This window comes from Nerophis lumbriciformis, linkage group LG04 (assembly GCF_033978685.3).
Source record: "Nerophis lumbriciformis linkage group LG04, RoL_Nlum_v2.1, whole genome shotgun sequence".
Taxonomy (NCBI): domain Eukaryota; kingdom Metazoa; phylum Chordata; class Actinopteri; order Syngnathiformes; family Syngnathidae; genus Nerophis; species Nerophis lumbriciformis.
Genome location: NC_084551.2, coordinates 44,140,222 through 44,152,900, shown reverse-complemented (window position 1 = coordinate 44,152,900; position 12,679 = coordinate 44,140,222). Strand labels below are relative to the sequence as shown.

General features: G+C 39.8%; 1 protein-coding gene across 9 annotated transcripts in view; it reads left to right on the top strand.

Moving 5' to 3' along the window:
• gabbr1a (gamma-aminobutyric acid (GABA) B receptor, 1a) overlaps positions 1-12,679 on the top strand; it is a 204,737-nt gene that overhangs the window by 143,826 nt on the left and 48,232 nt on the right. For all 9 annotated transcript variants that reach the window (XM_061955983.1, XM_061955960.1, XM_061955976.1 and 6 more), the window contains 2 exons: positions 3,753-3,998; positions 4,076-4,139. In XM_061955983.1, the coding sequence (XP_061811967.1) occupies positions 3,753-3,998; positions 4,076-4,139 (310 nt within the window). The remainder of the gene's footprint in view (positions 1-3,752; positions 3,999-4,075; positions 4,140-12,679) is intronic.

The following is a 12,679-nucleotide window of genomic DNA, read 5'->3' as shown; positions in this document are numbered from 1 at the left end:
ACAGTTCAGCTAATTTGTTGTCTGTCATCCATGTATGGACGCATACATAAAAAGAAGAGGATGCGGGGGCTACTTTGATACATCTTGTACGTTACAGGCATTATAAGCAAGCTAATGTAGGTCAGTCTATGTATGATAAAATAACCGTACAAAACATCTACATCTTAGCTTTTTTGTTACAGGTGACAAGGCAAAAGTTATGAGTAGGGATGAATATTGTTAAGATTTTATTGGTTCGATACCCTTATAGATATTCGTTATCGATACTGATGTTTAGCGGTACTCTTATCAGTACTATATCTCATTTGTGGAAATAAAGATGTAAAAAAATGCATTTTGATATAGTGTTTATGTTAGCACAATTTTAACCATAACCCCTCCAACATGATGTTGACATGATGATGTACTGTACATGTCAGGGCAGACCTGTTTTTTTAAGTCCTAAAGAAGCCAACTATGCAAGGTGTGCAGTGCAAGGTGAAATGCAGTTATGTCATCTTCTTGTATAGACGACACAGATCCAGCACTGTTTTTTTATTCATTACAATTACACTCCGCTGGAAATAATATGTATGTATGGCATGCATGTGCAAAACACAGACATTTTACATGATACATCATATCAAATATCCATCCATCCATTTCCTACCGCTTGTCCCTCTCGGGTCGCGGGGGATGCTGGAGCCAATCCCAGCTGCATTTGGCGAAAGGCGGGATACACCCTGGACAAATTTCCACCTAATCGCAGGGCCAACACAGGGCCAACCCTCACACTCACATTAAATCATATCAAATATATCATATATATCTCAATACAGTCAATTAACATGTTATGCGGGTGTGCAATTTGTAACAATAGGAATTATGTGTTTATGTTGCACACAGACGTATTTGAGTGACGGACCGGAAGGCATATTGAGTGTTAACAGCTACCGATGTATGTATGTGTGTAGTCTGTGTTATACAAATAAAAAGACTCAATGAGCCAGTGTAATGCTTGATCGTCCAGTTTGTAGTCAAGAGACAGAACAAACTGAAATACATTTAAGCAAGATGTCTTTTAATGGCACGCAAACGCGGCGCGATGTAGTGACGTCAGAGCGCAACAGAGACCTGTCAGTCACAGCAGATGCTATCTTGCTTCAAAGCAACTTCATGGATTATTATATTACCTACATTTTTCATGAGTGGATTATTCCTGGCCTGTGGAATAATGGCTCGCTAGGAAGACGGTTGATAAAACGCGGTCGTGAGTAAAGTGTGTTCACTTCAAACTGACACAACGTGCGTGACTTTGAGGAACTTTTGAGGAGGGAATATTGTGGTGTTACAACTTTTTGTGCGGTGTTGCTTCTTTATTTGTCATTATTCAAAGATGATTTTAATGTGTCGGTCAGCTGAAACAAAACCAGTATCATTAGTCCAGAATCTCATGGACCGACTTAATTAGGAACCGGTACCAGAAAATACCGGTACACATCCCTAGTTATGAGTGTATCATATATACCAGTGTTTCTTAACCATAGGGCCTATTAATTTTATTGACGGTTTATTTAAGAAACTTATTTATCATTAAGTTAGACTTTATTTGTTTTAGCATTGTGTAATTGTATTTTTCATCAGTTTTTATGAGTCCCTTTTTTGTAGTGTATTTGATTAGTATTTATTTTTGTAATCAGCCTGATGTAAGCCTTGATAATAACCTTTGTGATCAACACATTTTTCATTTCATTTGACAAGGTGTATCCTGGTAAATTGGACGTACTGTATGTCAGATGTAATTATTTAATACGATTAAAATCAAGAGTAAGAGTATGAATTCAGTGTTAATATTTGAGTGGGCCCCAAGGCCCCTCTGTAGTGGAAAACTTGGGCCCTGAGGTCAAAAATGTGAAGAACACCTGATATACTGTATAACGAAATTATTACATTTTCAGAATAAGACAAGGGCTACTAAATAACGTGCTGCAATAAGCGCCGCCCTGTGGACACCCCTGCAATAGATAGTATTTGTGTTATCAAAGTACAAATTAGGTAAATAAAATCAGAAACTAATTATCAATGTGTCCATAAATTTGTGATTGATTAATTTAATTGTGAAATATCGTCTAAAATAGTTGCGTTAAACCTACTTTCAAATGTATTTGTTTAATTATGCATTTATTTATTTCATTGGCAATGAAAAATAAAAATATATACATTGAAAATTAAAAAAAAAAAAAAAAAGTTTCAATAGTTAAATTGTGACATATAATATGAAATAATTTCACTAAACCAACTAGGCTTTTTGCGGTCTGCAGACGTGGTAAAGACATTAGTTTCGCTTTTGTAGGCTTTTTGAACCTGTAAGCTACTCGTAGGGGAGGCCACGTAGAGGCTGTCTTTGTCTCCCCCGCATGCCCGGTTACAGTCCCAGCCTGTTCTCACGTACCTCGGTGTGAAGCTTGACAGAACACTGACATTCAAACAACACCTGCACAGTGCCAAGGCAAAGACAAGTGCCTGTGCCGCCCTAATACGGCGGCTAGCCGGCACCACATGGGTAGCCACGACGAAGACACTGCACATGTCCACGCTGGCCCTGGTGTTTTCAGCCGCCGAGTACTTTGGTGCCGTAGCGCCCATGTAAAGAAGTTGGATGTCGCCCTCAACAGCGCCCTGCAGACCATCTCCGGGTGCCTGCGAGGGACCCCAGTAAACCAACTGCCCATCCTCGCTGGCATCGCCCCGGCAAACATCAGACGAGAAGCAGCCACACTGGCCCTCTACCGAAAGGCACAGACCAGCGAATCCCACCTCCTCCATAAGATCGTCACAGAAACACCACGACACGTGCGCCTAAAGTCAAGGCGCCCCTTTGCCATGCAAGCCCACGAGCTGCTCAGCACAACATCAGCTGATACTTCCAAGGCCACCTGGGTCAAGACGAGATGGAGAGAACGGTGGAAGTTAGCAGAACCATCTAGGCTGCACCACTACATCGACGACCCCACAGACGTCTCCGGCCAGGAACTGCCTCGGAAGCAGTGGACAACCCTCAACCGCTTGAGGACCGGCGTCGGACGCTACGGAGCAGCAATGAAGAGGTGGGGACTTGCGGAAGATGCCTCCTGCGAGTGTGGGGACCCAGTCCAGACAGTAGAGCATGTAGTAACTAGTTGCCCCAAACACCGGCCACCAAATGGCGAACAAGGTCTGATTGACCTGGACGATGACACTTTGACCTGGCTTGCCTCAACAGAGCTGAAAATCTAAAGACACACGACAGAAGAAGAAGATTTCACTAAACCTTGAGATTGTATTATTTCTATTTTATATTTGTATTTACAGAATGAGAGATATCATGGATCTATTGTCATTTATTTAATGCTACATGCTTTTTAAACAAATGTTATGATAGTTAACAAAAAAGTCAATATAATCAATATGATTATACATGAATTCTAATAAATATCACATAAATAAGTAAATCATTTCAGTACAATTATTTCAGATTATATTTCACAATTTAAATAATTAATAAATTAATCTATTTTGTTTAGTTAGTATATATTTTAATGATTATATTTTTGTTATATTTAAATAAAAAACATTTTCGCCCAAAATTCCCAGCTTTATTTAAGCTGGACAGACTGAAAAGTTGCTCACTCCTCTCCGCCTTCGTCTTAAACATCGTCTCACCAGAATCTGCTTTTATCTCGGCGAAGTCTCCTCTCAGTTCCGTTTTATTCTGTCTCTCGCCCCTCAATCAGACATCACAAGAGTTTCTGGCTGCCTTGATGTCTCGTCTGGGAGGAATGAATCCCGAAGAGACGGGCGGCTTCCAGGAGGCCCCCTTGGCCTACGACGCAGTCTGGGCCCTGGCACTGGCCCTCAATAAGACGGTGGCGCCGCTCAAGGCAAAAGGTCGGCGGCTGGAGGACTTCAACTACAACAACCACGACATCACGTCCGAGATCTACCGTGCTCTCAACACCAGCTCCTTCGAGGGGGTTTCGGTAAGTCCCAAAGCAGGACGGGATCCACAGGCAGTCTGGATCCAAACTTGGCTTTGTTCTTCACCTTGTGGTTTTAGGGTCAGGTGGTGTTTGACGCTCAGGGTTCCAGGATGGCAATGACCCTCATTGAACAACTTCAAGGTAAAAACATCCATTGCTGCATTTCGTATTCAACGTTTTGGTCCTTCAAGATACATAAAGTCTCCAGCTAACCTAACTTAACAAAATAGGATATTTTGTGGCAAAATGTGTGTTTAAAGCACAATATGTTGACCATTTTTGTTGTATACTGCAAGAGGTGCTACTGTTTTTGCGATACAACTTTTTTGCGTCGAATACGATACCGATTTTGATCCAATTTTGAATCGATACAGTATCAGAAGGAAGCGTACATACTTTCATTACTTGTAGTGTGGAAGGTTAGAAAAGGTTTATTCAAGTGAAATTAGTCACGCAGAGAACAATGGTAGGTGTGAAAAACACCAACCTATTCAATTTTTAACATTTGGAATGGACTTGTGCTGTCTTTCAGTTGAAGAGGAGTGGTAATTGGTTATTGGCAACATCTAGTGGCCACAATAATTCATTAAGTTAAGCTCATGACGCGTTAAATTAAATGATGCGGACATGTTTGTTACTGGATACTTTCTAATACAATTCTGCTTCAAATACTTTGTATGTGTAAGTAATAATAATAATAATAATGGATTAGATTTTATATCGCGCTTTTCTATTGTTAGATACTCAAAGCGCTCACAGAGAAGTGGGAACCCATCATTCATTCACACCTGGTAGTGGTAAGCTACATTAGTAGCCACAGCTGTCCTGGGGTAGACTGACGGAAGCGAGGCTGCCAGTTTGCGCCTACGGCCCCTCCGACCACCACCTATCATTCATTCATCATTCATTCACCAGTGTGAGCGGCACCGGGGGCAAGGGTGAAGTGTCCTGCCCAAGGACACAACGGCAGCGATTTGGATGTCAAGAGGCGGGGAGCGAACCTGCAACCCTCAGGTTTCTGGCACGGCCGCTCTACCCACTACGCCATGCCGCCCCGTAATATGCGGCATGGCGAAATATGCAAATGTAATTATTTGACACTCGTTAATAATGATAAATGTGATGTTTTGGATTGCAATATTGTTTAATTAAGGACACTTATTACTTATGTCGAGGTTGTGTGCTATTATGTGCTTTGCTGTTGTGTAGCTGATAGCTCCTTGTAGACTATAGTTTATCATGTTTATCTTTTGTAAATTACTTAAGTAAAATACGAGAAAAAACCAAACACGTGTGCTTGTTGGAGTACATTTAATCTGATCTACTAAAGTTTTGCGTGTACTAAAACACGTGCAAACTTGATGGCACATGCCAAGCTGATCTACTATGTTTGTGTGTCGAGGATTGCGTTTCTTAAGTTAGCAAAATAAGGAGCGCAATTCATTTTGCGTTTTTGTCTTCATGTATGTGCAGAAAATTTGCTCATCATCAGAGCGCCCACAGTACTCTGAGAAAATGCACACACATTTTTTTTTAGCACACACTTTGTGATTTATCAAGACTTAAACTTTGTCTATATTTTGCACGTCTGAAATGTTGGCTTGGCTGTGAGAAAGGAGGCGATCACGCTGCAGCTCCGTTCCCACGTATGCTTGTCAACATACAAACCCCGTTTCCATATGAGTTGGGAATTTGTGAGATGTAAATATAAACGGAATACAATGATTTGCAAATCCTTTTCAACCCATATTCAATTGAATGCACTACAAAGACAAAATATTTGATGTTCAAACTCATAAACTTTTTTTTTTTTTTTGCAAATAAAAATTAACTTAGAATTTCATGGCTGCAACACGTGCCAAAGTAGTTGGGAAAGGGCATGTTCACCACTGTGTTACATCACCTTTTCTTTTAACAACACTCAATAAACGATTGGGAACTGAGGAAACTAATTGTTGAAGCTTTGAAAGTGGAATTCTTTCCCATTCTTGTTTTATGTAGAGCTTCAGTCGTTCAACAGTCCGGGGTCTCCGCTGTCGTATTTTACGCTTCATAATGCGCCACACATTTTCGATGGGAGACAGGTCTGGACTGCAGGCGGACCAGGAAAGTACCCGCACGCTTTTTTTACGAAGCCACGCTGTTGTAACACGTGCTGAATGTGGCTTGGCATTGTCTTGCTGAAATAAGACGGCGCTTAGGTGGCAGCATATGTTGTTCCAAAACCTGTATGTACCTTTCAGCATTCAATCAATCAATCAATCAATGTTTATTTATATAGCCCTAAATCACAAGTGTCTCAAAGGGCTGCACAAGCCACAACGACATCCTCGGTACAAAGCCCACATAAGGGCAAGGAAAAACTCACCCCAGTGGGACGTCGATGTGAATGACTATGAGAAACCTTGGAGAGGACCGCATATGTGGGTAACCCCCCCCCTTAATGGTGCCTTCACAGATGTGTAAGTTACCCATGCCTTGGGCACTAATGCACCCCCATACCATCACAGATGCTGGCTTTTGAACTTTGTGTCGATAACAGTGTGGATGGTTCGCTTCCCCTTTGGTCCGGATGACACGATAACGATAACCAAAAACAATTTGAAATGTGGACTCGTCAGACCACAGAACACTTTTCCACTTTGCATGAGTCCATCTTAGATGATCTCGGGCCCAGAGAAGCCGGCGGCGTTTCTGGATGTTGTTGATAAATGGCTTTCGCTTTGCATAGTAGAGCTTTAACTTGCACTTACAGATGTAGCGACGAACTGTATTTAGTGACAGTGGTTTTCTGAAGTAATCCTGAGCCCATGTGGTGATATCCTTTAGAGATTGATTCAGTTTTTGATACAGTGTCGTCTGAGGGATCTAAGGTCACGGTCATTCAATGTTGGTTTCCGGCCATGCCGCTTACGTGGAGTGATTTCTCCAGATTCTCTGAACCTTTTGATGATATTATGGACCGTAGATGTTGAAATCCCTAAATTTCTTGCAATTGCACTTTGACAAACGTTGTTCTTAAACTGTTTGACTATTTGCTCACGCAGTTGTGGACAAAGGGGTGTACCTCGCCCCATCCTTTCTTGTGAAAGACTGAGCATTTTTTGGGAAGCTGTTTTTATACACAATCATGGCACCCACCTGTTCCCAATTAGCCTGCACACCTGTGGGATGTTCCAAATAAGTGTTTGATGAGCATTCCTCAACTTTATCAGTATTTATTGCCACCTTTCCCAACTTCTTTGTCACGTGTTGCTGGCATCAAATTCTAAAGTTAATGATTATTTGCAAAAAAAATGTTTATGTTGTTTTTGTAGCATATTCAACTGAATATGGGTTGAAAATTATTTGCAAATCATTGTATTCCGTTTATATTTACATCTAACACAATTTCCCAACTCATATGGAAACAGGGTTTGTATATGGACTGTCTATTCAGAAATGTAATTATATAATTGTACATGTAATTGTATAGCTCAGCTTCTTCATGAACATGACATGATGTCAGAGTTAATGACTCCACGCCTACAATGGCAAAGCTTTTTTTTGTGCCGTCCAGTGTGTCCGCTATGAGGCAGTGCTGTTCACACTTTCGGACCTTACTAGTTTGAAAGCCAAAGCCGAAGAAATCAAACACAGACAGACTTAGTAACTTATTGATGACCGCCAAGTTATTGAGTTCATTTTAATTTATCTTTCGATGGATTGACGTATTGACTATCCATTTAATGACTTTTAATGCTTTTTAATGCCCCACGTAAACCCTGTATGTGCTTTGCTTTAAGAAGCTATTTTAAACTTGTTGTGCGCCAATGATGAGAAAGTTTGTCGCTGCAATGCCAACAAATTACTTCAGTTTTATGTAAAGTTCCATTTGAGTTTGTTTCCAAGTGAAATTGGCCGCCTCTCATCACTCATCTTTGCACCGTATTGCAATGGAAGCCGACTCCGGGTTTACATGCGGACATAACAAATAGTGTGTTTAATATTGATTATTTATGATAAAGCAATTTTATTTTTTTATTAATCACATGCTTTAACGCAAACAGCGCTAATTTATATATATATATATATATATATATATATATATGTATATATATATATATATATATATATATATATACAGTATGTATATATATATATATATATATATATACAGTATGTATATATATATGTATATATACAGTATGTATATATATATATATATATATATATATATATATACAGTATATATATATATATATATATATATATATATATATATATATATATATATATATATATTAGGGCTGCAACAACTAATCGATTAAAATCAATTATAAAAATAGTTGACGATTAATTCAGTCATCGATTCGTTGGATCTATGCTATGCGCATGCGCACAGGCTACGTTTTATTTTTTTTATTTTTTTATTTTTTTTACTTTTATTTATAAACTGCGACATTTACAAACAGCTGAGAAACAATAATCAAAATAATAGGGTTGTAACGGTACGTGTATTTGTATCGAACCGTTTCGGTACGGGGGTTTCGTTTCGGTGCGGGGGTGTGCCGAACGAGTTTCCACACGGACATATTAAGTAGCGTACTGCACGTTCTGTAAACAATACTCAAAATGCCGGACATTTGAGGCATTTGAGAAACTCCGCCCTGACAGCCCCGCAAAAGAGGACATGTCTGGTGAAAAGAGGACGTATGGTCAGTCTATCGTAGTCCGTTAGCTGCTAGCATGATAGCAAAAGAGGACATGTCCGGTGATAGCATGCTAGCAGCGACCGAGCTCGGGCCTGACCATACGTCCTCTTTTCACCGGACGTGTCCTCTTTTGCGGGGCTGTCGGGCGGTGTTTCTAAAATGCCTCAAATGTCCGGCATTTTGAGTTAGGGTTGCGTGTATTTTCAATGTACATTCAGGGTTAAGAAGGTTAAAAACACAACAAGTTGTGCGTGCAGCAGCATTCGTGAGGGAGGGGGAGGACAGAGAGAGCGAGAGAGTTGTGTTAAACGCGCATGCGTCGTCAGGCTCTGCTTTTTATCGATAGATTTATCGATTTAATTTGTTATTATCTATAGCAGGGGTGTCAAAAGTGTGAATTTTTGTAACAGTTTCCTTGTTTCATTTGGCAAGTTGAAAGAAAATGGTGCCAGTATGCTGTTTTTTTTCAATAAAATACTGGAAAGGATAGAAATGTAGTTTGTCTCTTTTATCCGATTATTAATCGATTAATCGAAGTAATAATCAACAGATTAATCGATTATCAAATTAATCGTTAGTTGCAGCCCTAATATATATATATATATATATATATATATATACATATATATACATTTGTACAGTCGTGGTCTAAAGTCTACATACACTTGTGAAGGACATAATGTCATGTCTGTTTTGAGTTTCCAATAGTTTCTACAACTCTTATTTTTTTGTGATAGAGTGATTGGAGCACATACTTGTGACCAAAACTGCTGGGTCAAAAGTATACATACATCAACATACATTATCAATGTTGGTGATGTAGAAAAGTTACAATCAAATCAAATTAGCTTCATGGCATGGCCTCTTAACTTCATGTGAGTGATTATGATTGACGACACCTGTTGACTTCTCTGAGCCCATTTAAATAGGGCTCATGTGATGACTCGGTTACAAATGCGACAATGGGAAAGTAAAAGGAACTGAAAAAAAGAATCATTGACTTGAACAAGTCAGGAAAGTCACTTGGAGCCATTTCAAAGCAACTTAAGGTCCCAAGAGCAACTGTGCAGACAATTGTTCGTAAGTATAAAGTGCTATCACCTGTTGCTGAGAGAAAATTGGTCAGGATGATCAAGAGTCAACCGAGAACCACCAAAAAGCAGGTCTGCAATGAATTGGAAGCTGCAGGAACACAGGTGTCAGTGTCCACAGTCAAGTGTGTTTTGCATCGCCATGGACTGAGAGGCTACCATGCAAGAAGAAAGCCCTTGCTCCAGAAGCGACACCTTAAGGCTCGTCTAAAGTTTGCTGCTGATCACATGGACAAAGATAAGACCTTCTGGAGAAAGGTTCTGTGGTCAGATGAAACAAAAATTGAGCTTTTTGGCCACAATACTTTCCAGAGAGTAAATGGGACAATGAAAAACGAGGAGTATCTCCAATTTCTTCAGGACAACCTAAAGTCATCAGCCCGGAGGTTGGGTCTTGGGCGCAGTTGGGTGTTCCAACAGGACAATGACCCCAACAAACACGTGTCAAAAGTGGTAAGGGAATGGCTAAATCAGGCTAGAATTAAGGTTTTAAAATGGTCTTCCCAAAGTCCTGACTTAAACCCCATTGAGAACATGTGGACAATACTGAAGAAACATGTCCATGTCAGAAAACCAACAAATTTAGCTGAACTGCACCAATTTTGTCAAGAGGAGTGGTCAACAATTCAACCAGAAGCTTGCCAGAAGCTTGTGGCTGGCTACCAAAAGCGCCTTATTGCAGTGAAACTTGTCAAGGGACTTGTAACCAAATATTAACATTGCTGTATGTATACTTTTGACCCAGCAGATTTGGTCACATTTTCAGTAGACCCATAGTAAATTCATAAAAGAACCAAACTTCATGAATGTTTTTTGTGACCAACAAGTATGTGCTCCAATCACTCTATCAGCCATGACATTATGTTCTTTACAAGTGTATGTAAACTTTCGACCAGGACATACACACACACACATATATATATATATATATATATATATATATATATATATATATATATATACAGGTAAAAGCCAGTAAATTAGAATATTTTGAAAAACTTGATTTATTTCAGTAATTGCATTCAAAAGGTGTAACTTGTACATTATATTTATTCATTGCACACAGACTGATGCATTCAAATGTTTATTTCATTTAATTTTGATGATTTGAAGTGGCAACAAATGAAAATCCAAAATTCCGTGTGTCACAAAATTAGAATATTACTTAAGGCTAATACAAAAAAGGGATTTTTAGAAATGTTGGCCAACTGAAAAGTATGAAAATGAAAAATATGAGCATGTACAATACTCAATACTTGGTTGGAGCTCCTTTTGCCTCAATTACTGCGTTAATGCGGCGTGGCATGGAGTCGATGAGTTTCTGGCACTGCTCAGGTGTTATGAGAGCCCAGGTTGCTCTGATAGTGGCCTTCAACTCTTCTGCGTTTTTGGGTCTGGCATTCTGCATCTTCCTTTTCACAATACCCCACAGATTTTCTATGGGGCTAAGGTCAGGGGAGTTGGCGGGCCAATTTAGAACAGAAATACCATGGTCTGTAAACCAGGCACGGTTAGATTTTGCGCTGTGTGCAGGCGCCAAGTCCTGTTGGAACTTGAAATCTCCATCTCCATAGAGCAGGTCAGCAGCAGTAAGCATGAAGTGCTCTAAAACTTGCTGGTAGACGGCTGCGTTGACCCTGGATCTCAGGAAACAGAGTGGACCGACACCAGCAGATGACATGGCACCCCAAATATTCGACATCGTGTCATCCAGACCAAAGGGGAAGCGAACCATCCAGACTGTTATCGACGCAAAGTTCAAAAGCCAGCATCTGTGATGGTATGGGGGTGCATTAGTGCCCAAAGCATGGGTAACTTACACATCTGTGAAGGCACCATTAATGCTGAAAGGTACATACAGGTTTTGGAACAACATATGCTGCCACCTAAGCGCTGTCTTTTTCATGGACGCCCCTGCTTATTTCAGCAAGACAATGCCAAGCCACATTCAGCACGTGTAACAACAGCGTGGCTTTGTAAAAAAAGAGTGCGGGTACTTTCCTGGCCCGCCTGCAGTCCAGACCTGTCTCCCATCGAAAATGTGTGGCGCATTATGAAGCGTAAAATACGACAGCGGAGACCCCGGACTGTTGAACGACTGAAGCTCTACATAAAACAAGAATGGGAAAGAATTCCACTTTCAAAGCTTCAACAATTAGTTTCCTCAGTTCCCAATCGTTTATTGAGTGTTGTTAAAAGAAAAGGTGATGTAACACAGTGGTGAACATGCCCTTTCCCAACTACTTTGGCACGTGTTGCAGCCATGAAATTCTAAGTTAATTATTATTTGCAAAAAAATAAATAAAGTTTATGAGTTTGAACATCAAATATCTTGTCTTTGTAGTGCATTCAATTGAATATGGGTTGAAAAGGATCTGCAAATCATTGTATTCCTGTTATATTTACATCTAACACAATTTCCCAACTCATATGGAAACAGGGTTTGTACATCGTAAGCAACTTGAAACAATCATCCAGACCTGCACAAGGAGATTAAAGGTAACGTAGTTAACTATCTCCCCTGTTGTGCACATATGGATACGTAGACGCGCACACAGCTGCTTTACTTGATGCCAAATATTTGCGGAGTCAAAACCGCCCACGTAACCCAAACTAATGCACTGAATTTTGCAACGAATTGCTACAATTTGTGTTTCATCCTTAACAGTGTGTGTTTTACATGCTTATTTGTGTAGTTTCAGTCATAGTATTGTTTTTAGTATTTACACATTACTTTACTTCTCTAAAAGCACAGACCAAGAGTGGCAACCCTAAATCATAAAGCATTTGTTATAATGTCAGAAAAGCTTTCTATTTTATTCCAACCTATAATCCTCGATTATGGCAGGCTTTATATAAAATTGTAAATTGTTCTTTGAGTGCAATAAGAAACTGT